The sequence below is a fragment of the Heterodontus francisci genome, chromosome 1, assembly GCF_036365525.1.
Source record: "Heterodontus francisci isolate sHetFra1 chromosome 1, sHetFra1.hap1, whole genome shotgun sequence".
In the NCBI taxonomy this organism is placed as follows: domain Eukaryota; kingdom Metazoa; phylum Chordata; class Chondrichthyes; order Heterodontiformes; family Heterodontidae; genus Heterodontus; species Heterodontus francisci.
The window spans coordinates 4022249-4049024 of NC_090371.1; the positions used below are offsets into that span (position 1 = coordinate 4022249).

The 26776-nt window shown below is 46.3% G+C and overlaps 1 protein-coding gene across 2 annotated transcripts in view; it reads right to left on the reverse strand.

The window, feature by feature from the left end:
* The window catches only part of LOC137366071 (probable carboxypeptidase X1), a 152009-nt gene extending 129073 nt beyond the window's left edge, over positions 1 to 22936 (reverse strand). The window contains exons 1-3 of one of the 2 annotated variants that reach the window (XM_068028165.1): positions 22833 to 22875; positions 21618 to 21710; positions 18363 to 18451 (exon numbers count right to left, since the gene is read on the reverse strand). In XM_068028165.1, coding sequence (XP_067884266.1) covers positions 18363 to 18451; positions 21618 to 21669 — 141 coding nt within the window. In that variant the 5' untranslated portion in view covers positions 21670 to 21710; positions 22833 to 22875. Of the gene's footprint in view, positions 1 to 18362; positions 18452 to 21617; positions 21711 to 22832 lie in introns of both variants that reach the window. The other variant, XM_068028198.1, reaches the window with a different exon arrangement.
* Positions 22937 to 26776: the final 3840 nt, after the last annotated feature.

The window sequence follows — 26776 nt, forward strand, 5'->3', positions numbered from 1 at the left end:
CTCCGAAGGCAGCGAAGATGGAATGAATTGAGACGTCGCTCTTGGCTGGCATACGTTGTCCAGGCCTCGCTGCCGTAGAGCAAGGTACTGAGGACACAGGCCTGATACACTCGGACTTTTGTGTTCCGTGTCAGTGCGCCATTTTCCCACACTCTCTTGGCCAGTCTGGACATAGCAGTGGAAGCCTTACCCATGCGCTTGTTGATTTCTGCATCTAGAGACAGGTTACTGGTGATAGTTGAGCCTAGGTAGGTGAACTCTTGAACCACTTCCAGAGCGTGGTCGCCAATATTGATGGATGGAGCATTTCTGACATCCTGCCCCATGATGTTCGTTTTCTTGAGGCTGATGGTTAGGCCAAATTCATTGCAGGCAGACGCAAACCTGTCGATGAGACTCTGCAGGCATTCTTCAGTGTGAGATGTTAAAGCAGCATCGTCAGCAAAGAGGAGTTCTCTGATGAGGACTTTCCGTACTTTGGACTTCGCTCTTAGACGGGCGAGGTTGAACAACCTGCCCCCTGATCTTGTGTGGAGGAAAATTCCTTCTTCAGAGGATTTGAACGCATGTGAAAGCAGCAGGGAGAAGAAAATCCCAAAAAGTGTGGGTGCGAGAACACAGCCCTGTTTCACACCACTCAGGATAGGAAAGGGCTCTGATGAGGAGCCACCATGTTGAATTGTGCCTTTCATATTGTCATGGAATGAGGTGATGATACTTAGTAGCTTTGGTGGACATCCGATCTTTTCTAGTGGTCTGAAGAGACCACGTCTGCTGACGAGGTCAAAGGCTTTGGTGAGATCAATGAAAGCAATGTAGAGGGGCATCTGTTGTTCGCGGCATTTCACCTGTGTCTGACGAAGGGAGAACAGCATGTCAATAGTCGATCTCTCTGCACGAAAGCCACACTGTGCCTCAGGGTAGACGCGCTCGGCCAGCTTCTGGAGCCTGTTCAGAGCGACTCGAGCAAAGACTTTCCCCACTATGCTGAGCAGGGAGATTCCACGGTAGTTGTTGCAGTCACCGCGGTCACCTTTGTTTTTATAGAGGGTGATGATGTTGGCATCGCGCATGTCCTGGGGTACTGCTCCCTCGTCCCAGCACAGGCATAGCAGTTCATGTAGTGCTGAGAGTATAGCAGGCTTGGCACTCTTGATTATTTCAGGGGTAATGCTGTCCTTCCCAGGGGCTTTTCCGCTGGCTAGGGAATCAATGGCATCACTGAGTTCCGATTTGGTTGGCTGTATGTCCAGCTCATCCATGACTGGTAGAGGCTGGGCTGCATTGAGGGCAGTCTCAGTGACAGCATTCTCCCTGGAGTACAGTTCTAGGTAGTGCTCAACCCAGCGGTCCATCTGTTTGCGTTGGTCAGTGATTATGTCCCCCGATTTAGATTTGAGGGGGGTGATCTTCTTGATGGTTGGCCCAAGAGCTCTCTTCATGCCATCATACATTCCTCTGATGTTTCCGGTGTCTGAGGCCAGCTGAATATGACTGCATAGGTGTTGCCAGTAGTCGTTTGCGCAGCGCCTAGCTGTTCTTTGTGCAGTACTTCTGGCTGCTTTAAATGCTGCGGATGTTAAATCGCTGGGGGCTTTCTTGTAGTTCAAAAGTGCAATGCGCTTAGCGGCTATGACAGGTTCCAGCTCTTCATTATGAGATTGAAACCAGTCTGCATTTCTCTTCGCACTTTTGCCGTAGGTGGTCAAAGCTGACTCATAGATGGCGTCTCTGATGTGGGCCCACTTGGTCTCAGCATCCCCTGTGGGAGTGTTTTGAAGGGCTGTTACAAGTGAATTTAGAAATTTTTGTAACAGCTGTGGGTGAGAAATTCTGCTCGTGTTGATGCGCGGGTGGCCCTTCTGCTTGGAATGATGCAACTTCTTTGGTCTGAGTCTAACCTTGCTGCACACCAGGGAGTGGTCGGTGTCGCAGTCCGCACTGTGGACGCTGCGTGTGATTTGAACACTGTTTAAGGCGGCTCGCCTTGTGACAATGAGGTCTAGCTGGTGCCAACGACGTGATCTTGGGTGCCTCCATGAAACCTGGTGACAGGGTTTAGTGTGAAAGAACGAGTTGGTGATGCAGAGGTTATGATAGGTACACAACTCAAGCAGTCTCTGCCCGTTCTCATTCATCCTTCCAACGCCATAGCGCCCAAGGCAGGAGGGCCATGAGTCATGGTCGGTCCCAACCCTGGCATTAAAGTCCCCCAGCAGGAATAGGTGTTCGGTGTTGGGGATGCTGCTAATGATGTTATGGAGTTGTTCATAGAACTGGTCTTTAGCTTCAGGTGCGGAGCAGAGTGTTGGAGCATAGATGCTGAGTAGGTGTACTGGACCAGAGGTGGTGAGCAGTCGGATGGACAGTATGCGTTCCGAGCCATTTGAGGGAGGCTCTATCATGCTGAGCAAGGAGTTTCTGATGGCGAAGCCCACTCCATGCTGTCTTGGTTCTTCAGGATCCCTGCCCTGCCAGAAGAAGGTGTAGTCTTGCTCTGCTAGAGAGCCACTCGCGGGGAGGCGAGTCTCCTGAAGTGCTGCAATGTCTACATTGAGTCTACTGAGCTCGTTGTTAATGATGGCGGTCTTCCGAGAATCGTTGATTTGTGTAAGGTCTTCCGACAGGCCAGGACACATAGTTCTGACGTTCCAGCTTGCAAAGCGAAGGGCTGGTACCTTCTTTCCTTTTTTCATGTTGTTTGGTGCGGTGTATCAGTCCACCTTTCGGGCAATGACCCTGAGCTCCAAGCACCCATTGAAGCAGGCAGACTGTGGCGGGACAGAACCTTATTGACCGGGGGCTGCCCGGTTTGAGGCGGGCGGTAGCTGTCCAGTGAGGTGCAATGACCTCTCCCACCGACAAAGGCAACCCGTGGCGCCCAGTTTCTACGCCAATTTATCTGGACTTATAACCCGTAACTGCTGCCTTCCGTGTTGTTTCAGTCGCTGTGAGGCAACTATGGAGTGACCTCTCCATGGCGCATGCCTGGGCAAATTTATGGAGGTTGAGAGTTGCCCAGTCGTCAAAACCCCCCTCTCGGCCTTTCTGGTGGGGTCCAAAGGAGTGCAGGACACGACGTTTGGCACCAGTATGGCTGCAGGAACTGCCGGAAACATGCCAAAGGTGACACATGACCGCCTACGGGGTTCCGCTCCGGATTTTCTGTTAGGGTTTACTCCCTTAGCCTTGGTCTCTCCCGAGACGCCCACAAGGCAGTGGGGTTGTTGGGGCCCCTACACAGGTGTAGGATGGTGCCGGTGGGAGGAGGGGATGCAAGGGGGAGGGGTAGAGGGAGGGGGTGGGGGGGGGTGCAGGGGAAGGGGGTGCGGGGTGAAGATGGAGCGAGGGGGGGGCGGGCTGGGACGGGGTTGTGAGGGGTTGAGCTGAGAGGGTGGAGCAGGGAAGGGGACGGGGGTGGGGGGTGGTGGAAGGGGGGTAAAGGGGGGGGAGGGGGGGTGGAATCTGGTGCAGGTAATAAGCCATTTCCTCAGTGCCCACCATCGACGTCCGGAAAGCTCATCCACGTCCTTCGGGAGGTGAAGCATCATTTGGCAGACTTAGAGGTGATTACATTTGCTGAGGGTTTTTTTTTTGCAGTGGTTTAAATAAAGGCATGCAGCATTGCCGACAGTGCGCTGCAGATGCTCTCCGAGCCATCTCCCGCGGGCGCTTTGAAGTTGCGGCCGGGGGGGCCGTTCGTGGATGTTTTGGGTGTTCGGGGCACCTTTTCACAGGACTTCTCTCGGGTCCCGCAGCTCCTTCTTCACCTCAATGGACTTACCGCATGCTGTGGCTGCAGACACTCTGGACTGTGAAGACAGCAGGATCGGAGATTAAAGTATCGGCAGCTGTGCTCGTCAGTTTCATCCGGATCAATTTCATTGAGAAAACAAAGAGCAGGTGTGGCTGGGGGAGGGCAGTGGGCCCAGGTAACATACACTAAACTAACTGTTAACTTTTAGATAGGGCTAAAATGAACTGATTTAAAGAGCCAGGGGAATTTAAACAGTTTAAGAGGGCAGATTGGGGGAGAAAACGTTAGGGATGGGAGCAGATGGCCATGGATAGAGTTGAACAGCAAGGGAGCTTCCTAGGGAGCTTCCAGCCCAGGAGCCATCTTGAACAATTGAGCTCTTGAACAACTAATGGCACAAATAGAGATAAGGTGTTTAGATCTAATCACCATTATCGAGGACTGTTAGAAGGTGTCCAAGGTTGGGAAATAAATATTCCTGGGTTCACAATAATTCAAAAAGACCGAATGGAAAGAGAGGAGGAGTCACCCGATAATAAAGGATGACATAAGGACATTAGTGAGAAAGAATCCTGGCTCAGAAAATCGGGAAATAGAATCATATGGGTGGAGATTAGGAATAGCAAGAATCAGAAAACACCGGTGGGAGTAGTTTAAAGGCCCCCCTAACAGTAGTTATACCGTTGGACAGAACATTAAACAGGAAATTATTGGAGCTTGTAACAAAGGCAATGTAATAATTGTGGGAGAATTTAATTTTCACACAGACTGGGACAAAACTGGGTGGGAGGGTGAGTTGTGAGGAGGATGCAGAGAGGCTTCAGGGTGATTTGGACAAGTTGAGTGAGTGGGCAAATGCATGGCAGATGCAAAATAATGTGGATAAATGTGAGGTTATCCACTTTGGTAGCAAAAACAGGAAGGCAGATTATTATCTGAATGGCTATAAACTGAGAGAGGGGAATATGCAGCGAGACCTGGGTGTTCTCGTACACCAGTCGCTGAAGGTGAGCATGCAGGTGCAACAGGCGGGAAAAAAGGCAAATGGTCTGTTGGCCTTCATAGCGAGACAATTCGAGTACAGGAGCAGGGATGCCTTGCTGCAATTATACAGGACCTTGGTGAGGCCACACCTGGAACAGTGTGTGCAGTTTTGGTCTCCTTATCTGAGGAAGGATGTTCTTGCTATAGAGGGAGTACAGCGAAGGTTTACCAGACTGATTCCTGGGATGGCAAGACTGACATATGAGGAGAGATTGAGTCAGTTAGGATTATATTCGCTGGAGTTCAAAAGAGTGAGGGGGGATCTCATAGAAAACTATAAAATTCGAACAGGACTTGACAGGGTAGATGCAGGAAGGATGTTCCCGATGGTGGGGAATCCAGAACCAGGGGTCATAGTCTAAGGATACAGGGTAAACCTTTCAGGACTGAGATGAGGAGAAATTTCTTCACCCAGAGAGTGGTGAGCCTGTGGAATTCACTACCACAGAAAGCAGTTTTTTAAAACTCATTCATGGGAAGTGGGCGTCACTGGCTAGGCCAGCATTTATTGCCCGTCCCCCATTGCACTTGAACTGAATGGCCATTACAGAGGGCATTTTTTTTTAAAGAGTCAACCACATTGCTGTGGATCTGGAGTCACATGTCGGCCAGACCAGGTAAGGATGGCAGATTTCCTTCCCTAGAGGACATTCGTGAACCAGATGGGAGGCCAGTTGAGGCCAAAACATTGTATGTTTTCAAGAAGGAGTTAGATATAGCTCTTGGGTCTAAAGGGATCAAAGGATATGGGACGAAAGCGGGAACAGGCTACTGAGTTAGATGATCAGCCATGATCATAATGAATGGCAGAGCAGGCTCAAAGAACAAAGAAAATTACAGCACAGGAACAGGCCCTTCGGCCCTCCAAGCCTACGCCGATCCAGATCCTCGACCTAAACATGTCGCCTATTTTCTAAGGTTCTGTATCTCTTTTCTTCCTGCCCATTCATGTATCTGTCTAGATACATCTTAAAAGACGCCATCATGCCCGCATCTACCACCTCCGCTGGCAACGCGTTCCAGGCACCCACCACCCTCTGCGTAAAGAACTTTCCACGCATATCCCCCCTAAACTTTTCCCCTTTCACTTTGAACTCGTGACCCCTAGTAATTGAATCCCCCACTCTGGGAAAAAGCTTCTTGCTATCCACCCTGTCTATACCTCTCATGATTTTGTACACCTCAATCAGGTCCCCCCTCAACCTCCGTCTTTCTAATGAAAATAATCCTAATCTACTCAACCTCTCTTCATAGCTAGCGCCCTCCATACCAGGCAACATCCTGGTGAACCTCCTCTGCACCCTCTCCAAAGCATCCACATCCTTTTGGTAATGTGGCGACCAGAACTGCACGCAGTATTCCAAATGTGGCCGAACCAAAGTCCTATACAACTGTAACATGACCTGCCAACTCTTGTACTCAATACCCCGTCCGATGAAGGAAAGCATGCCGTATGCCTTCTTGACCACTCTATTTACCTGCGTTACCACCTTCAGGGAACAATGGACCTGAACACCCAAATCTCTCTGGACATCAATTTTCCCCAGGACTTTTCCATTTACTGTATAGTTCACTCTTGAATTGGATCTTCCAAAATGCATCACCTCGCATTTACCCTGATTGAACTCCATCTGCCATTTCTCTGCCCAACTCTCCAATCTATCTATATTCTGCTGTATTCTCTGACAGTCCCCTTCACTATCTGCTACTCCACCAATCTTAGTGTCGTCTGCAAACTTGCTAATCAGACCACCTATACTTTCCTCCAAATCATTTATGTATATCACAAACAACAGTGGTCCCAGCACGGATCCCTGTGGAACACCACTGGTCACACGTCTCCATTTTGAGAAACTCCCTTCCACTGCTACTCTCTGTCTCCTGTTGCCCAGCCAGTTCTTTATCCATCTAGCTAGTACACCCTGGACCCCATGCGACTTCACTTTCTCCATCAGCCTACCATGGGGAACCTTATCAAATGCCTTACTGAAGTCCATGTATATGACATCTACAGCCCTTCCCTCATCAATCAACTTTGTCACTTCCTCAAAGAATTCTATTAAGTTGGTAAGACATGACCTTCCCTGCACAAAACCATGTTGCCTATCACTGATAAGCCCATTTTCTTCCAAATGGGAATAGATCCTATCCCTCAGTATCTTCTCCAGCAGCTTCCCTACCACTGACGTCAGGCTCACCGGTCTATAATTACCTGGATTATCCCTGCTACCCTTCTTAAACAAGGGGACAACATTAGCAATTCTCCAGTCCTCCGGGACCTCACCCGTGTTAAAGGATGCTGCAAAGATATCTGTTAAGGCCCCAGCTATTTCCTCTCTCGCTTCCCTCAGAAACCTGGGACAGATCCCATCCGGACCTGGGGACTTGTCCACCTTAATGCCTTTTAGAATACCCAACACTTCCTCCCTCCTTATGCCGACTTGACCTAGAGTAATCAAACATCTGTCGCTAACCTCAACATCCGTCATGTCCCTCTCCTCGGTGAATACCGATGCAAAGTACTCGTTTAGAATCTCACCCATTTTCTCTGACTCCTCGCATAACTTTCCTCCTTTGTCCTTGAGTGGGCCAATCCTTTCTCTAGTTACCCTCTTGCTCCTTATATATGAATAAAAGGCTTTGGGATTTTCCTTAACCCTGTTTGCTAAAGATATTTCATGACCCCTTTTAGCCCTCTTAATTCCTCGTTTCAGATTGGTCCTACATTCCCAATATTCTTCCAAAGCTTCGTCTTTCTTCAGCCGCCTGGACCTTATGTCTGCTTCCTTTTTCCTCTTAGCTAGTCTCACAATTTCACCTGTCATCCATGGTTCCCTAATCTTGCCATTTCTATCCCTCATTTTCACAGGAACATGTCTCTCCTGCACGCTAATCAACCTCTCTTTAAAAGCCTCCCACATATCAAATGTGGATTTACCTTCAAACAGCTGCTCCCAATCTACATTCCCCAGCTCCTGCCGAATTTTGGTATAGTTGGCCTTCCCCCAATTTAGCACTCTTCCTTTAGGACCACTCTCGTCTTTGTCCATGAGTCTTCTAAAACTTACAGAATTGTGATCACTATTCCCAAAGTAGTCCCCTACTGAAACTTCAACCACCTGGCCGGGCTCATTCCCCAACACCAGGTCCAGTATGGCCCCTTCCCGAGTTGGACTATTTACATACTGCTCTAGAAAACCCTCCTGGATGCTCCTTACAAATTCTGCTCCATCTAGACCTCTAACACTCGAAGGCTCGAAGGGCTGAATGGCCTACTCCTGCTCCTATTTTCTATGTTTCTATGTTTTTATGACAATAAAATTGGCAGGAGTGGTCTGGAAGATGAGTTTGTAGAATTCTTCTGTGACAGCTTACTGGAACAACATGTTGTGGAACCGACTAAAGATAACGTTATCTTCAATCTAGTATTATGTAATGAAGCAGGGTTAATTAGTAATGTCAGAGTGAAAGATCCACTGGGAAATAGTGATCAGAATACCACTGAATTCTGAATTAAGTTTCAAAATGACATACTCCAATCACAAACAAGAACCTTAAACTGAAACAAAGCCAATGACGTAGGTATGAGGCAGGAACTGGCGAAGGTGAATTGGGTAAATAGACTGGAAGGCATGGCGGTAAATGAACAGTGGGAAACATTTAAATAAACAATTCAAAGGTTCAACAAAAATACATTCCATTGAAAAACAAATACTCAGCAAGATGAATCCATCAGTGGCTTACTAAGGAGGTTAAGGATAGCATTAGGTTAAAAGAGGCTTATAATGTCACAAAGAATAGTCTGAGGACTGGGAGTGTTTTAGAAACCAGAAAAGGGCCAACAGAAAGTTGATGAAAAGGGAAAAAATGGAATGAGAGTAAATCAGCCAGCAACATAAAAACAGATTGTCAGGGCTTTTATAGGTATATAAAAAGGAAGAGAGCAGCTAAAATAAACATTGGTCCCTTTGAAGCAGGAGAAATTATCATGGGGAATGAGGAAATGGCAGAGACATTGAACAACTATTTTGCTTCTGTCTTCACAGTAGAAGACACAAATTCCATACCAGAAATAGAGTGCAACCTAGGACCTAATAAGACTGAGATAATTAAGGTAGATTCTGGAACAATCCCAGCAGATTCGAAGTGAGTAAATGTAACACCGCTTTTCAAGAAAGGAGGGAGAGAGAAAACAGGGAAATACAGGACAGTTAGCCTAACATCAGTCATTGGCAAAATGCTGGAATCGATTATTAAGGAAGTCTCAACAATGCACTTAGAAAAGCACAGTATGATTAGGACAAGTCAACATGGTTTTACTAAAGGGAAATCCTGTTTGACAAATTTATTAGAGTTGTTTGAGGATATAACCAGTAGGGTAGTTGCAAGTTCCCCTCCAAGTCACACACCATCCTGACTTGGAACTATATCACCGTTCCTTCACTGTCGCTGGGTCAAAATCCTGGAACTCCCTTCCTAACAGCACTGTGGGTATACCTACCCCACATGGACTGCAGCGGTTCAAGAAGGCAGCTCACCACCACCTTCTCAAGGGCAATTAGGGATGGGCAATAAATGCTGGCATTGCCAGTGACGCCCACATAGAATCACAGAATAATACAGTGCAGAAGAGGCCCTTTGGCCCATCGAGTCTGCACCGATGCATTAAAACACCTGACCTGTCTACCTAATCCCATTTGCCAGCACTTGGCCCATAGCCTTGAATGTTATGACATGCCAAGTGCTCATCCAGGTACTTTTTAAAGGATGTGAGGCAACCTGCCTCGACCACCCTCCCAGGCAGGGCATTCCAGACCGTCACCACCCTCTGGGTAAAAAAGTTCTTCCTCAAATCCCCCTTAAACCTCCTGCCCCTCACCTTAAACATGTGACCCCTCGTAACTGACCCTTCAACTAAGGGGAACAGCTTCTCCCTATCCACCCTGTCCATGCCCCTCATAATCTTGTACACCTCGATCAGGTCACCCCTCAGTCTTCTCTGCTCCAGTGAAAACAACCCAAGCCTATCCAACCTCTCTTCACAGCTTAAATGTTCCATCCCAGGCAACATCCTGGTGAATCGCCTCTGCACCTCCTCCGATGCAATCACATCCTTCCTATAATGTGGCGACCAGAATTGCACACAGTACTCCAGCTGTGGCCTTACCAAAGTTCTATACAACTCCAACATGACCTCCCTGCTTTTGTAATCTCTGCCTCGATTGATAAAGGCAAGTGTCCCATATGCCTTTTTCACCACCCTGTTAACCTGCCCTTCTGCCTTCAGAGATCTATGGACAAACACGCCTAGGTCCCTTTGTTCTTCGGAACTTCCCAGTGTCAGGCCATTCATTGAATACTTCCGTGTCACATTACTCCTTCCAAAGTGTATCACCTCTCACTTTTCAGCGTTAAATTCCATCTGCCACTTTTCTGCCCATTTGACCATCCCGTCTATATCTTCCTGTAACCTAAGACACTCCACCTCACTGTTAACCACTCGGCCAATCTTTGTGTCATCTGCGAACTTACTGATCCTACCCCCCACATAGTCATCTATGTCGTTTATATAAATGACAAACAATAGGGGACCCAGCACAGATCCCTGTGGTACGCCACTGGACACTGGCTTCCAGTCACTAAAACAGCCGTCTGTCATCACTCTCTGTCTCCTACAGCTAAGCCAATTTTGAATCCACCTTATCAAGTTACGTTGTATCCCATGTGCATTTGCTTTCTTGATAAGTCTCCCATGTGGGACTTTGTCAAAGGCTTTGCTGAAATCCATGTAAACTACATCAACTGCACTACCTTCATCTACACACCTGGTCACATGCTCAAAAAATTCAATCAAATTTGTTAGGCATGATCTCCCTCTGACAAAGCCATGCTGACTATTCCTAATCAAATTTTGCCTCTCCAAGTGGAGATGGATTCTCTCCTTCAGAATTTTCTCCAATAGTTTCCCTACCACTGATGTGAGACTCACTGGTCTGTGGTTCCCTGGCTTATCTCTGCAACCTTTCTTAAATAGTGGGACCACATTAGTTGTTCTCCAGTCCTCTGGCACCTCCCCCGTGGCCAGAGAGGAATTAAAAATTAGGATCAGAGCCCCTGCAATCTCCACCCTCACCTCCCACAGCATCCTGGGACACAAATCGTCCAGACCTGGAGATTTGTCCACTTTTAAGCCTTCCAAAACCTCCAATACCGTGTCACTCCCGATGACAATTTGCTCAAGAACCTCACAGTCTCTCTCTCTAAGTTCCATATCTACTTCCTCATTCTCTTGGGTGAAGACAGATGTGAAGTATTCATTCTACACCCTACCAATGTCCTCTGGCTCCACCCACAAATTTCCCCCTTGGTCCCTAATGGGTCCTACTCTTTCCCTGGTTATCCTCTTCCCATTGATATACTTATAGAATATCTTGGGATTTTCCCTACTTTTACCAGCCAGAGCTTTCTCATATCCCCTCTTTGCTCTCCTAATTGCATTCTTAAGCTCCATCCTACACTTTCTGTGCTCCAAAGAACAAAGAACAAAGATAATTACAGCACAGGAACAGGCCCTTCGGCCCTCCAAGCCTGCGCCGATCCAGATCCTCTCTCTAAACATGTCGCCTATTTTCTAAGGTTCTGTATCTCTTTTCTTCCTGCCCATTCATGTATCTGTCTAGATACATCTTAAAAGACTCCATCGTGCCCGCATCTACCACCTCCGCTGGCAATGCGTTCCAGGTGCCCACCACCCTCTGCGTAAAGAACTTTCCACGCATATCCCCCCTAAACTTTTCCCCTTTCACTTTGAACTCGTGTCCTCTAGTAATTGAAACCCCCACTCTGGGAAAAAGCCTCTTGCTATCCACCCTGTCTATACCTCTCATGATTTTGTACACCTCAATCAGGTCCCCCCTCAACCTCCGTCTTTCTAATGAAAATAATCCTAATCTGCTCAACCTCTCTTCATAGCTAGCGCCCTCCATACCAGGCAACATCCTTGTGAACCTCCTCTGCACCCTCTCCAAAGCATCCACATCCTTTTGATAATGTGGCGACCAGAACTGTACGCAGTATTCCAAATGTGGCCGAACCAAAGTCCTATACAACTGTAACATGACCTGCCAACTCTTGTACTCAATGCCCCGTCCGATGAAGGAAAGCATGCCGTATGCCTTCTTGACCACTCTATTTACCTGCGTTGCCACCTTCAGGGAACAGTGGACCTGAACACCCAAATCTCTCTGGACATCAATTTTCCCCAGGACTTTTCCATTTACTGTATAGTTCACTCTTGAATTGGATCTTCCAAAATGCATCACCTCGCATTTACCCTGATTGAACTCCATCTGCCATTTCTCTGCCCAACTCTCCAATCTATCTATATTCTGCTGTATTCTCTGACAGTCCCCTTCACTATCTGCTACTCCACCAATCTTAGTGTCGTCTGCAAATTTGCTAATCAGTCCACCTATACTTTCCTCCAAATCATTTATGTATATCACAAACAACAGTGGTCCCAGCACGGATCCCTGTGGAACACCACTGGTCACACGTCTCCATTTTGAGAAACTCCCTTCTACTGCTACTCTCTGTCTCCTGTTGCCCAGCCAGTTCTTTATCCATCTAGCTAGTACACCTTGGACCCCAAGCGCCTTCACTTTCTCCATCAGCCTGCCATGGGGAACCTTATCAAACGCCTTACTGAAGTCCATGTATATGACATCGACAGCCCTTCCCTCATCAATCAACTTTGTCACCTCCTCAAAGAATTATATTAAGTTGGTAAGACATGACCTTCCCTGCACAAAACCATGTTGCCTATCACTGATGAGCCCATTTTCTTCCAAATGGGAATAGATCCTATCCCTCAGTATCTTCTCCAGCAGCTTCCCTACCACTGACGTCAGGCTCACCGGTCTATAATTACCTGGATTATCCCTGCTACCCTTCTTAAACAAGGGGACAACATTAGCAATTCTCCAGTCCTCCGGGACCTCACCCGTGTTTAAGGATGCTGCAAAGATATCTGTTAAGGCCCCAGCTATTTCCTCTCTCGCTTCCCTCAGTAACCTGGGATAGATCCCATCCGGACCTGGGGACTTGTCCACCTTAATGCCTTTTAGAATACCCAACACTTCCTCCCTCCTTATGCCGACTTGACCTAGAGTAATCAAACATCTGTTCCTAACCTCAACATCCGTCATGTCCCTCTCCTCGGTGAATACCGATGCAAAGTACTCGTTTAGAATCTCACCCATTTTCTCTGAGTCCAAGCATAACATTCCTCCTTTGTCCTTTAGTGGGCCAATCCTTTCTCTAGTTACCCTCTTGCTCCTTATATATGAATAAAAGGCTTTGGGATTTTCCTTAACCCTGTTTGCTAAAGATATTTCATGACCCCTTTTAGCCCTCTTAATTCCTCGTTTCAGATTGGTCCTACATTCCCGATATTCTTTCAAAGCTTCGTCTTTCATCAGCCGCCTAGACCTTATGTATGCTTCCTTTTTCCTCTTAGCTAGTCTCACAATTTCACCTGTCATCCATGGTTCCCTAATCTTGCCATTTCTATCCCTCATTTTCACAGGAACATGTCTCTCCTGCACGCTAATCAACCTCTCTTTAAAAGCCTCCCACATATCACATGTGGATTTACCTTCAAACAGCTGCTCCCAATCTACATTTCCCAGCTCCTGCCGAATTTTGGTGTAGTTGGCCTTCCCCCAATTTAGCACTCTCCCTTTTGGACCACTCTCGTCTTTGTCCATGAGTATTTTAAAGCTTACGGAATTGTGATCACTATTGCCAAAGTAGTCCCCTACTGAAACATCAACCACCTGGCCGGGCTCATTCCCCAACACCAGGTCCAGTATGGCCCCTTCCCGAGTTGGACTATTTACATACTGCTCTAGAAAACCCTCCTGGATGCTCCTTACAAATTCTGCTCCATCTGGACCTCTAACACTAAGCGAATCCCAGTCAATGTTGGGAAAATTAAAATCTCCTATCACCACCACCCTGTTGCTCCTACATCTTTCCATAATCTGTTTACATATTTGTACCTCTATCTCACGCTCGCTGTTGGGAGGCCTGTAGTACAGCCCCAACATTGTTACCGCACCCTTCCTATTTCTGAGTTCTGTCCATATTGCCTCACTGCTCGAGTCCTCCATAGTGCCCTCCTTCAGCACAGCTGTGATCTCCTCTTTGACGTAATGCAACTCCTCCACCCCTTTTACCTCCCTCTCTATCCCGCCTGAAGCATCGATATCCTGGGATATTTAGTTGCCAATCATGCCCTTTCCTCAACCAAGTCTCAGTAATAGCAATAACATCATACTCCCAGGTACTAATCCAAGCCCTAAGTTCATCTGCCTTACCTACTACACTTCTTGCATTAAAACAAATGCACCTCAGACCACCAGTCCCTTTATATTCATCATCTGCTCCTTGCCTGCTCTTCCCCTTAGTCACACTGACTTCATTATCTAGTTCCTTACAGGCTTTTGTTACTACCTCCTTACTGTCAACTGACCTCAATTGGTTCCCATCCCCCTGCCACATTAGTTTAAACCCTCCCCAACAGCGTTAGCAAAAGCACCTCCAAGGACATTGGTTCCAGTCCGGCCCAGGTGTAGACCGTCCAATTTGTAATAGTCCCACCTCCCCCAGAACCGGTCCCAATGTCCCAAAAATCTGAACCCCTCCTTCCTGCACCATCTCTCAAGCCACGCATTCATCCTGACTATTCTTTCATTTTTACTCTGACTATCACGTGGCACTGGTAGCAATCCTGAGATTACTACCTCTGAGGTCCTACTTTTTAACTTGGCTCCTAACTCCCTAAACTCTGCATGTAGGACCTCATCCCGTTTTTTACCTATATCATTAGTGCCTATGTGCACAATGACAACTGGCTGTTCACCCTCCCCCTTTAGAATGTTCTGCAGCCGATCTGAGACGTCCCTGACCCGTGCACCTGGGAGGCAACATACCATTCGGGAGCCTCGTTTTCGACCACAGAACCGCCTGTCTACTCCCCTTACAATCGAATCCCCTACGACTATAGCCCTTCCACTCTTTTTCCCGCCCTTCGGAACAGCAGAGCCAGCCACGGTGCCATGGACCTGGCTACTGCTGCCTTCCCCTGGTGAGCCATCTCCCTCAACAGTATCCAAAACGGTATACCTGTTTTGGAGGGAGATGACCGCAGGGGACTCCTGCGCTGCCTTCCTGCTCTTTCTCTGCCTTTTGGTCACCCATTCCCTTTCTCCCTCAGCAATCCTAATCTGCGGTGTGACCAATTCACTAAACGTGCTATCCACGACCTCCTCAGCATCGCGCATGCTCCAAAGTGAGTCCATCCGCAGCTCGAGAGCCGTCATGCGGTCGAACAAGAGCTGCAGCTGGACACACTTCCTGCACGTGAAGGAGTCAGGGACATCAGCCGTGTCCCTGAGCTCCCACATTGAGCAAGAGGAGCATGATACGGGTCTGAGATCTCCTGCCATTTTTAATCTTAAGCTTAAACTTAGTTAAATGAAAAAGGAACGAAAAGTTTTTACCAATCACAATAAAACCAGAGAAATCGAAAAAGCCTTACCTTATAAACACCCCACCGAGTCCTTTTTTTTGGTTAGAGGAGGAGGGCGGGTGGGAGACACTACAAGTGTGGTGTCTCGGGTTCAGAAACCGCCCAAATATATAGTGTTTTACTTACCCAGCAGCCCCCTGGCCTCCGCCGAAAAACAAAAGGAAATTAAATTTACTTTCAAACGGACTTTCCCAGCTGCTCACTCGCTCACACGCTGCTCCCGAAAAAGCTGCTGCACTGAAAGGAAAGTTATTTTAAACCGCCCAAATATATAGTGTTTTACTTACCCAGCAGCCCCCTGGCCTCCGCCGAAAAACAAAAGGAAATTAAATTTACTTTCAAACGGACTTTCCCAGCTGCTCACTCGCTCACACGCTGCTCCCGAAAAAGCTGCTTCGTTGATTTGCTCTCCTTGTATTTGCTAAAAGCCTCTCTTTTCCTTCTCATCTTACCCTGAATGTTTCTGGTCATCCATGGTTCTCTGGGCTTGTTGCTCCTACCTATTACCCTAGAGGGAACATGTTGGGCCTGTACCCTCCCCATTTCTTTTTTGAATGCCCCCCATTGCTCTTCTGTAGATTTCCCGACAAGTAACTCTTTCCAGTCTACCTTGGCCAGATCCTGCCTTATTTTACTAAAATACGCTCTCCCCCCAATCCAAAACCTTTTTTTGCAACTTGTCTATTTCTTTCTCCATAACAAGCTTAAATTGTACCATGTTGTGGTCGCTATCACCAAAATGCCCCCCCACCAACACATCAACCACCTGTCCGGCTTCATCCCCCAGAATTAGGTCCAGCACTGCACCCTCCCTTGTTGGATCCTCTGCATATTGAGCTAAAAAGTTCTCCTGTATATATTTTAAGAACTCCACTCCATCTAATCCCTTAACACGATGACTATCCCAATTAATGTTGGGAAAGTTGAAATCACCTAATATAATTACCCTATTATTTTTACACACCTCTGCAAATTGCTCACATATTTGCTCCTCAATTTCCCACTGTCTATCTGGGGGTCTATAATGAACACCTAGCAATGTGGCTGTCCCTTTTTTATTCCTAAACTCTGCCCATAAAGCTTCATCTGATGCCCTCTCCAAGATATCATCTCTCCTTACTGCAGTAACTGACTCCTTAACTAATATTGTAATGCCCCCTCCTCTGTCTCGCCTGAAGATTCTGTATCCCGGGATATTGAGCTGCCAATCCTACCCCTCCCTCAACCATGTCTCCGTGATGGCTACTATATCAAATTCCACGTGTTAATCCTTGCCCTTAACTCATCCGTTTTACCTGCAATACTCCTGGCATTAAAGTAGAGGCCTTCCATCCTGGTCTTACTCCCTTGAAACTTACTTCTGCTGTATTCCCTCTGACTTGTTTGCTTTCCTGTGTTTAGCTGTGTCCCTATTCTGCTAGGAGTCTGCATCCCCTCCCCCTGCCAAATTAGTTTAAACTCCTCCCAACAGCACTTGCAAACCCGCCAGCAAGGATCTTAGTCCCCCTCTGGTTCAGATGTAGACCGTCCCGCTTGTACAGGTCCCACTTCCCCAGAAACGGTCCCAGTGGTCCAGGAATCTAAAACCCTCCCTCCTGCACCAACTCTTAAGCCACACATTCATCTGTGCTATTCTCCTATTTCTATACTCGCTAGCACGTGGCACTGGGAGTAATCCAGAGATTACAACCCGAGAGGTCCTGCTTTTTAGTCTACTGCCTAGCTCCCTGAATTCTTGATGCAAGACCTCATCCCTCTTTCTACCTATGTCATTGGTACCAACATGTACCATGACCTCTGCCTTATCACCCTCCCCCTTCAGGATGCCCTGCAGCCGTTCAGTGACATCCCAGACCCTGGCACCAGGGAGGCAACACACCATCCTGGAGTCACGTTGATGGTCACAGTAGCACCTATCTGTTCCCCTGACTATAGAATCCCCTATTACTATTGCTCTTCCTCTCTTTCCCCCTTCCTGTACAGAGAGGCTGCTTGTGGTGCCAGAAGCTTGGGTCTGTCCGCACTCCCTGGAGGAACCAGCCTCATCAGCCTCCAAAATGGAATACCGATTTGCAAGCGGGACCCCAGGGGACTCCTGAACTACCTGCCTGATTCTCTTGGACTGCCTGATGGTCACCCATTCCCTTCCTTCCTCAAGTCCCTTCAGCTGCGGTGTGACCACCTCTCTATACGTGCTATCCACAATGCTCTCAGACTCACGGATGCTCCACAGTGTTTCCAGCCGCCGTTCCAACTCTGAAACTCGAGCTTCCAGGAGCTGCAGCTGGACACACTTCCTGCACACATGCTGGTCCTGGGGACTGGAAATGTTCCCGGATTCCCACATGCAGCAAGAGGAGCAAACCACGGCTTCAAGCTCTCCTGCCATGACTAAACCCTTTAAATTTAAAACTTTAGAAGATTATAATTTTAAAAAAAACAACTAAGTCTTGCTAAAACAATGACTTACAATTCAATCCACTTTGAAAAATACCCACCAGGACTTACTCACCAGTCAGCTGTGCTCTTTGGAGACTCTCAGCTACCCTCACGCTGAGGACAGGTAGGAAATGAAAGGAGCTCCTCGCTCCCTCCTCACTGAACTTCCTCAGTCACCAAACTTCCACTTTAACACGCTACTGCAACCCAAGTCAGCACTCCAGTGATCTCCAAGCACTCCAAGATCCCAGATGCTTTACTAACCACTCTCTCAATATGTTCTGTTACCTTCAAATTGATGCACATGCACCCCCAGGTCCCTCCACATCCCATAAATGAATAAAAAGGTATGGGGCGAGAGGCTGGCCGAGGGAAGGGAGGTAATAGAGAGTGGAACGGGTCATCTAGAAATTTCACTGTCCAGTTGATATGCCTTGATAAGCAGCTTTTTGAACTCGTCTCCAGCCACACTGCAAATCCAGCCTAGGTGGGTCAGTTCAAATCCAGCCTTGGTGGGTCAGTTCTTACCCGTCTCAGATCCTCATAGTTGTGGTGTTTGAAATCCAAGTCATCCAAACTCATCACTTCCTTCTTCCAGTAAAAGAAATTGTTGGGATCTGGAGAGAGTGTCAAAAAACAACCAGTGAGAGACAGAGAGAGACAGAGAAGCACAGAAGGAGGTCATTCGGCCCTTTGAGTCGATGCCAGCTCTCCATAGAGCTATGCTGTCAGTCCCACTTCTTGGCTCGATTCCCCTAGTCCTGCAAGTCTATTTCTCTCAGGTGGCCACCCAACCTCCTCTTGAAGTCATTGATAGTCTCTGTTTCCACCTGAGCAGCAAGTTCCAAGTCATCACCACCCGCTGTGTAAAAAAAGTGCTTCCTCATATTCCCCCCCTGTATCTCTTGTCCCAAAACCTTCAATCTGTGTCCCCTAGTCCTTGTGCCATTAGTTAATGGGAACAGTTTTTCCTTGTCTAACTTATCTTAGCCTGTCATAATCTTATACACTTCTATTAAACCTCTCCTCAATCTCCTTTGTTGGAAAATGAACAACCCCAGCTTTTCCAACCTAACCTTGTAACTAAAATCCTCCATCCCTGGAACCATTCTGGTAAATCTCCTCTGCTCCCTCTCAAGGACCCTCACATCCTTCCTGAAGTGTGGTGACCAGAACTGGACGCAATACTCGAGCTGGAGCCTAACCAGAGCTTTATAAAGGTTCAGCAGAACTTCCCTGCTTTTGTACTCAATACCTCTGTTTATGAAACCCAGGATCCCATATGCTTTACTAATCACCCTCTCAATATGTCATGTCACCTTCAAATTGATGCACATGCACCCCCACGTCCCTCTGTTCCTGCACACTTGATAGCACTGTGCTATTATATTAATGATTTCGATGAGGGAACTAAATGTAATATCTCCAAATTTGCAGATGATACAAAACTGGGTGGGAGGGGGAGTTGTGAGGAGGATGTAGAGAGGCTTCAGGGTGATTTGGACAAGTTGAGTGAGTGGGCTAATGCATGGCAGATGCAGTATATTGTGGATAAATGTGAGGTTATCTACTTTGGTAGCAAAAACAGGAAGGCAGATTATTATCTGAACGGCTATAAACTGAGAGAGGGGAATATGCAGCGAGACCTGGGTGTTCTCATACACCAGTCACTGAAGGTAAGCATGCAGGTGCAACAGGTGGTAAAAAAGGCAAATGGTATGTTGGCCTTCATAGCGAGAGGATTCGAGTACAGGAGCAGGGATGTCTTGCTGCAATTATACAGGGCCTTGGTGAGGCCACACCTGGAATATTGTGTGCAGTTTTGGTCTCCTTATCTGAGGAAGGATGTTCTTGCTACAGAGGGAGTGCTGCGAAGGTTTACCAGACTGATTCCTGGGATGGCGGGACTGACGTATGAGGAGACATTGAGTCGGTTGGGATTATTTTCACTGGAGTTCAGAAGATTGAGGGGGGAATCTCATAGAAACCTATAAAATTCTAACAGGACTTGACAGGGTAGATGCAGGAAGGATGTTCCTGATGGTGGGGGAGTCCAGAACCAGGGGTCATAGTCTAAGGATACGGGGTAAACCTTTCAGGACTGAGATGAGGAGAAATTCCGTCACCCAGAGAGTGGTGAGCCTGTGGAATTCGCTACCACAGAAAGCAGTTGAGACAAAACACTGTATATTTACAAGAAGGAATTAGATATAGCTCTTGGGGCGAAAGCGGGAACAGGTTACTGAGTTGGATGATCAGCCATGATCATAATGAATGGTGGAGCAGCCTTGAAGGGTCGAATGGCCTACTCCTGCTCCGATTTCCTATCTTTCTATGAAGTATATATTGCCTCTCCCTATTCCTTCTGCCAAAATGTATCACCTCACACTTCTCTGTATTAAATTCCATTGGCCACCTCTCTGCCTATTCTGCTAGCCTGTCTGTGCCCTGTTGCAGGCGGTTCATATCATCCTCACTGAGTACCTCCACGTTTGGTATCATTGGCAAATTTGGAGAATCTATTCTGCATTCCAAGATCCAAGACATTTATATATAGCAAAAAAAAAGCAGTGGTCCCAGCACTGACCCTTGGGGAACACCACTATCTACCATCCTCCAGTCTGAAAAACCATTTACCACAACTCGCTGTTTTCTGTCCTTAAGCCTATTTTTATCCAATTGGACACTGACCTCTTATTCCATGAGCCTCAGTTTTGTTAACCAGCCTTTTATGTGGTACCTTATCGAACATTTCCTTAAACTCCATATAAACAACATCCACCGCATTCCCTTCATCAACCTGGACTGCAGCAGTTCACGAAGGCAGCTCACCACCACCTTCTCAAGGGCAATTAGGGATGGGCAATAAATGCTGGCCTGGCCAGCGACGCCCACATACCATGAATGAATTAAAAAAAACCTTCTCTGTTACTTCATCAAAAAATTCAGTTGGATTAGACAAGCGTGATCTGCCTTTTACAAATCCGTGCTGACTCTCCTTAATTAACTCAAACTTGCCCAAGTGTCGGTTGATTTTTTTTCCCTGATTGCTGTTTCTAACACCTTACCCATCACTGATGTTAAACTAACTGGCCTGTCGTTGCTAACACTATTATACATACGAACATATGAATTAGGAGCAGGAGTAGGCCACTCGGCCCCTCGAGCCTGCTCCGCCATTCAATAAAGATTATGGCTGATCTGATTGTAACCTCAACTCCACATTCCCGTTGACCCCCAATAACCTTTCACCCCTTTGCTTATCAAGAATCTATCTACTTCTGCCTTAAAAATATTCAAAGACTCTGCTTCCACTGCCTTTTGAGGAAGAGAATTCCAAAGATTCACTACCCTCTGAGAGAAAAACTTTCTCCCCATCTCTGACTATCCTTACACCCTTTCTTCAATAAGGGTATCACATTTGCCACTCTCCAATCCTCTGGCACCTTCCCCATATCCAGGGAAGATCGGAACATTACGACAAGCCCTTCAGCTATCTCCATCCCCACTTCCTTTAACAACCTGGGATACAAGCCATCCGGACCTGGTGACTTATCTACCGTAAGTATAGCCAACCTTTTTAGTACCTCCCCCCTCTCAATATTTACCTATCTGTTGCTTCTACTCTCTCTGCTTCTACTGATATTTTATCAACCTCCATTTCCTTATTGAACACTGATTCAAAGTATTCATTAAGTACATCAGCCTTGCCCTGTGCCTCTAAGCATATATTACTCTCTTTCTCTCTAATAGGCCCCACTCCACCTCTTACTACCCACTTACTGTTTACATGCTGGTTGAAGATTTTTGGAATCCCTTTTATATTGACTGCCATTCTATTCTCATATTCTCTCTTTGCGAGTTGTCATGAAAACCCTATAGGCCAAAGGGGAAAGATTAATTTCATCAGTTGGAACCTTGCATTAGACTTTTAGTGGAAATTCTTACAAGTAACCTTTTAAAAAAGTAAACTGGCAGCCAAGATGGCCACTGCAATTTACATTTGAAACACCAAAAGATCAGACTGGAGATGACACGACTGACTCAACTCAGCCAGAACAATCGGGTGCTCTCTGATTAAATTACCTGGAATGGCCTCATCAGCACGGTCGTCAGGGGGCCATCTATACCCATTGACTACGAAAGAGCCAACCACCACCAACCATCCCCTCCCCCCACTGCCCCCCCAAGTGCAACTGGACAGATTGAGGTGTTGCGCCTTGAATCTCAGAGAAGATTCAGAAAAACCTAATTAAAAGAACAAAGGGGTTTGATGTCATGTGACTGCCTGTGCAGCTCCAGAGAGACTGTGAGCTTCATCACACAGAAAACAGATGGGAATTAACTGAAAAGCCATCAACAAAGCAGCTCTCTCTCTCTATCTCTCTCCCCAGTAAAGGTCAAGAGAAGACCTGGCTGCAACTGGAAACCTCTTCCCCTCAAGCCTACAGACCGCCACAGCCAGCAACCAGGGGACATGGATCAAACCCCTCTTTTGCCTTCAGGAGCCCTGAGCAAAGCAAGCCCACCATCATGCACGTGGCCAAGCGAGGCCTTCAGGAATACAACTTCAGCTGAGGACTTGAGATTTAAAACTGTATTCAAATTCCATTTATTCCAGACTCTACTCCAACCACCAAAGCTGTTTTCCCCCTGTAATCGATTTATATGTGTGTGACTCTCATGTGAATATGTGTGTGAATACGTAGCTTATTTTAGTAATTTTAGAGTGTTAAAAGTAATAAACTTACATCCTTTTTGCTTAAACACAAGAAAACCTGTCTGATTGGTTACATTAGAGAAACAGGAGCAAACACTCACTGAGGTGGTAAATTCATCCACTGAGTTAGAAAAGGATAAACCCTGTTGCGGTCAAACCAGAGAAGAGGTGAAAGGGGAGCCTGAGACCCCCTCCTCACCTGGCTGTAACACAGTTTTTGCCAAAGACATTAAAACAGAGACAGGCAGAAAGGAGGATGGCTGCACAGTGTTATGTACCTGGAAGGGGACAGCCCATAATTTCAACTCTGAGACAGATGCTTCCATTCTGATACCAGCTCTGCGGGTTGATGCGGATATATCGAGCGACAACAGGAACCAGCAAGAAGTTCCCAACTGGAGTTTCTGGATCTGCGTTTGCTTTGAAAATCTACCAAGAGGCAAAAATGTGTCAAGTTAATACATGCAGGTGTTTTTTGCTAGTTTACATTCATACTCTCTTCTCCCTTTCTTTATTAGTTTCTTGCTCTTCCTTTACTGGATTCTAAAATCCTCCTAATCCTCAGGTTTACTACTATTTCTGGTAACTTTAAAGGCATTTTCTTTTAATCTTATACAATGATTAACTTCCTTGGTTATCCACAACTGACTGCCTTTACTTTTGGGGTTTTTGTGCCTTGAAGGAATGTATAGTTGCTGTAAACTATGTTATAATTCTTTAAAGACTATCCATTGCCTATGTACTGTCATACCTTTTAATGTATTTTCCCAATCCACCTCAGCCAATTTGCCCCTCATACCTTCATAATTTCCATTGTTCAAATTTAACACCCTGGCTTCAGATTGAACTACCTCACTTTCAAACATAATGTAAAATTCTATCAGATTATGGTCACTCATCCCTAAAGGTTCTTTTACAACAAGATTATGAATGAGTTCTTTCTCATTCTAACGATTCACAAGCCTCTGACTAAAGAAATTTCTCCTCATCTTGGTCCTAAGTGTGTCTGGGGTACATGTGTGTGTACGTGCAGGGTGAATGTGGGATTCGAACCCATGTTCCCAGAGCATTAGCCTGGGCTCAGGACTACTAGTCCAGTGACAATATCAATACACCACCGCCTCCCCCACAGTGAGAGTGTGTGTGTGTGTGTGTTTGTGTGTACGTGCGGGCTGAACGTGCATGTGTATGTGCAGGGTGAGTATGTGTGTAGGGCCATAGTGCAAAATAATGCTAAGATGACTAAGAACATTAAAAAGACAAGCCTAAAGGCATTGTGTCTCAATGCGCGGAGTATTTGCAATAAGGCAGGCGAATTAACCATGCCAATAGATGTAAATGGATACGATATAGTTGTGATTACGGAGACATGGCTGCAGGGTGACCAAGGATGGGAACTGAACATCCAGGGGTATTCAATATTTAGGAAGGACAGGCAAAAAAGGGAAAGGAGGTGGAGTAGTGTTGTTAGTAAAAGAGGAAATCAATATAATAGTGAGGAAGGATATTAGCTCAGAGAATCCTGATGTGGAATCAGTATGGGTGGAGCTAAGAAACACCAAGGGGCAGAAAACGTTGATGGGGGTTGTATACAGACCCCCAAACAGCAGTGGTGATGTAGAGGATCGCATTAAACAGGAAATTAGAGACGCATGCAATAAGGATGCAACTGTAATTATGGGTGAATTTAATCTATATATAGATTGGAAAAACCAAATTAGCAATAATACTGTAGAGGGGGAATTCCTGGAGTGCGTATGTGATGGTTTTTTGGATCAATACGTTGAGGAACTAACGAGAGAACAGGCCATCCTAGACTGGGTATTGTGTAATGAGAAAGGATTAGTTAACAAGCTTGTGTAGGGTCCCTTGGGGAAGAGCGACCATAACATGATAGAATTCTTCATCAAGATGGAGAGTGAGAGATTTGATTCCGAGACTAGGGTCCTGAATCTAAATAAAGGAAACTATGAAGGTATGAGGCGCGAGTTGGCTATGATAGATTGTGGAACATTACTTAAAGGGTTTTTAGAATTAGAATTAGAATTAGAACATTACAGTGCAGTACAGGCCCTTCGGCCCTCGATGTTGCGCCGACCTGTGAAACCATCTGACCTACACTATTCCCTTTTCATCCATATGTCTATCCAATGACCACTTAAATGCCCTGAAAGTTGGCGAGTCTACTACTGTTGCAGGCAGGGCGTTCCACGCCCCTACTACTCTCTGAGCAAAGAAACTACCTCTAACATCTGTCCTATATCTATCACCCCTCAACTTAAAGCTATGTCCCCTCGTGTTTGCCATCACCATCCGAGGAAAAAGACGCTCACTATTAACCCTATCTAACCCTCTGATTATCTTATATGTCTCCATTAAGTCACCTCTCCTCCTCCTTCTCTCCAACGAAAACAACCTCAAGTCCCTCAGCCTTTCCTCGTAAGACCTTCCCTCCATACCAGGCAACATCCTAGTAAATCTCCTCTGCACCCTTTCCAAAGCTTCCACATCCTTCCTATAATGCGGTGACCAGAACTGCACGCAATACTCCAGGTGCAGTCTCACCAGAGTTTTGTACAGCTGCAGCATGACCTCGTGGCTCCGAAACTCAATCCCCCTACTAATAAAAGCTAACACACCATATGTCTTCTTAACAGCCCTATTAACCTGGGTAGCAACCTTCAGGGATTTATGCACCTGGACACCAAGATCTCTCTGTTCATCTACACTACCAAGAATCTTCCCATTAGCCCAGTACTCTGCATTCCTGTTACTCCTTCCAAAGTGAATTACCTCACACTTTTCCGCATTAAACTCCATTTGCCATCTCTCAGCCCAGCTCTGCAGCCTATCTATGTCCCTCTGTACCCTACAACATCCTTCGGCACTATCCACAACTCCACCGACCTTAGTGTCATCTGCAAATTTACTAACCCACCCTTCTACACCCTCTTCCAGGTCATTTATAAAAATGTCAAACAGCAGTGGCCCCAAAACAGATCCTTGCGGTACACCACTAGTAACTAAACTCCAGGTGAACATTTGCCATCAACCACCACCCTCTGTCTTCTTTCAGCTAGCCAATTTCTGATCCAAAGCTCTAAATCACCTTCAACCCCATACTTCCGTATTTTCTGCAATAGCCTACCGTGGGGAACCTTATCAAACGCCTTACTGAAATCCATATACACCACATCCACTGCTTTACCCTCATCCACCTGTTTGGTCACCTTCTCGAAAAACTCAATAAGGTTTGTGAGGCACGACCTACCCTTCACAAAACCGTGCTGACTATCGCTAATGAACTTATTCTTTTCAAGATGATTATAAATCCTGTCTCTTATAACCTTTTCCAACATTTTACCCACAACCGAAGTAAGGCTCACAGGTCTATAATTACCAGGGCTGTCTCTACTCCCCTTCTTGAACAAGGGGACAACATTTGCTATCCTCCAGTCTTCCGGCACTATTCCTGTCGACAATGATGACAGTGGATAGGCAATGGCTAGCATTTAAAGAGTGCATGGATGAATTACAACAATTGTTCATTCCTGTCTGGCGCAATAATAAAACAGGTGGCTCAACCGTGGCTTACAAAAGAAATTAGGGATAGTATTAGATCCAAGGAGGAGAAATATAAAATGGCCAGAACACGCAGCAAACCTGAGGATTGGGAGCAGTTTAGAATTCAGCAAAGGAGGACAAAGGGATTGATTAAGAAGGGAAAAATAGAGTATGAGAGCAAATTTGCAGAGAACATAAAAACTGACTGTAAAAGTTTCTATAGATATGTGAAGAGAAAAAGATTACTGAAGACAAATGTGGGTCCCTTACAGTCAGAAACGGGGGAATTTATAATGGGGAACAAAGAAATGGCAGATCAATTAAATACATATTTTGGTTCTGTCTTCACAAAGGAGGACACAAATTACCTCCCAGAAATGTTTGGGAACACAGGGTCTAGTGAGAAGGAGAAACTGTATGAAATCAGTATTAGTAGGGAAATGATGTTGGGGAAATTGATGGGATTGAAGGCCGATAAATCCCCAGGGCCTGATAATCTACATCCCTGAGTACTTAAGGAAGTGGCCCTAGAAATAGTGGATGCATTGCTGGACATTTTTCAAAATTCTATAGACTCTGGAACAGTTCCAACAGATTGGAGGGTAGCTAATGTAACCCCACTATTTAAAAAAAGAGGGAGAGAGAAAACAGGGAATTA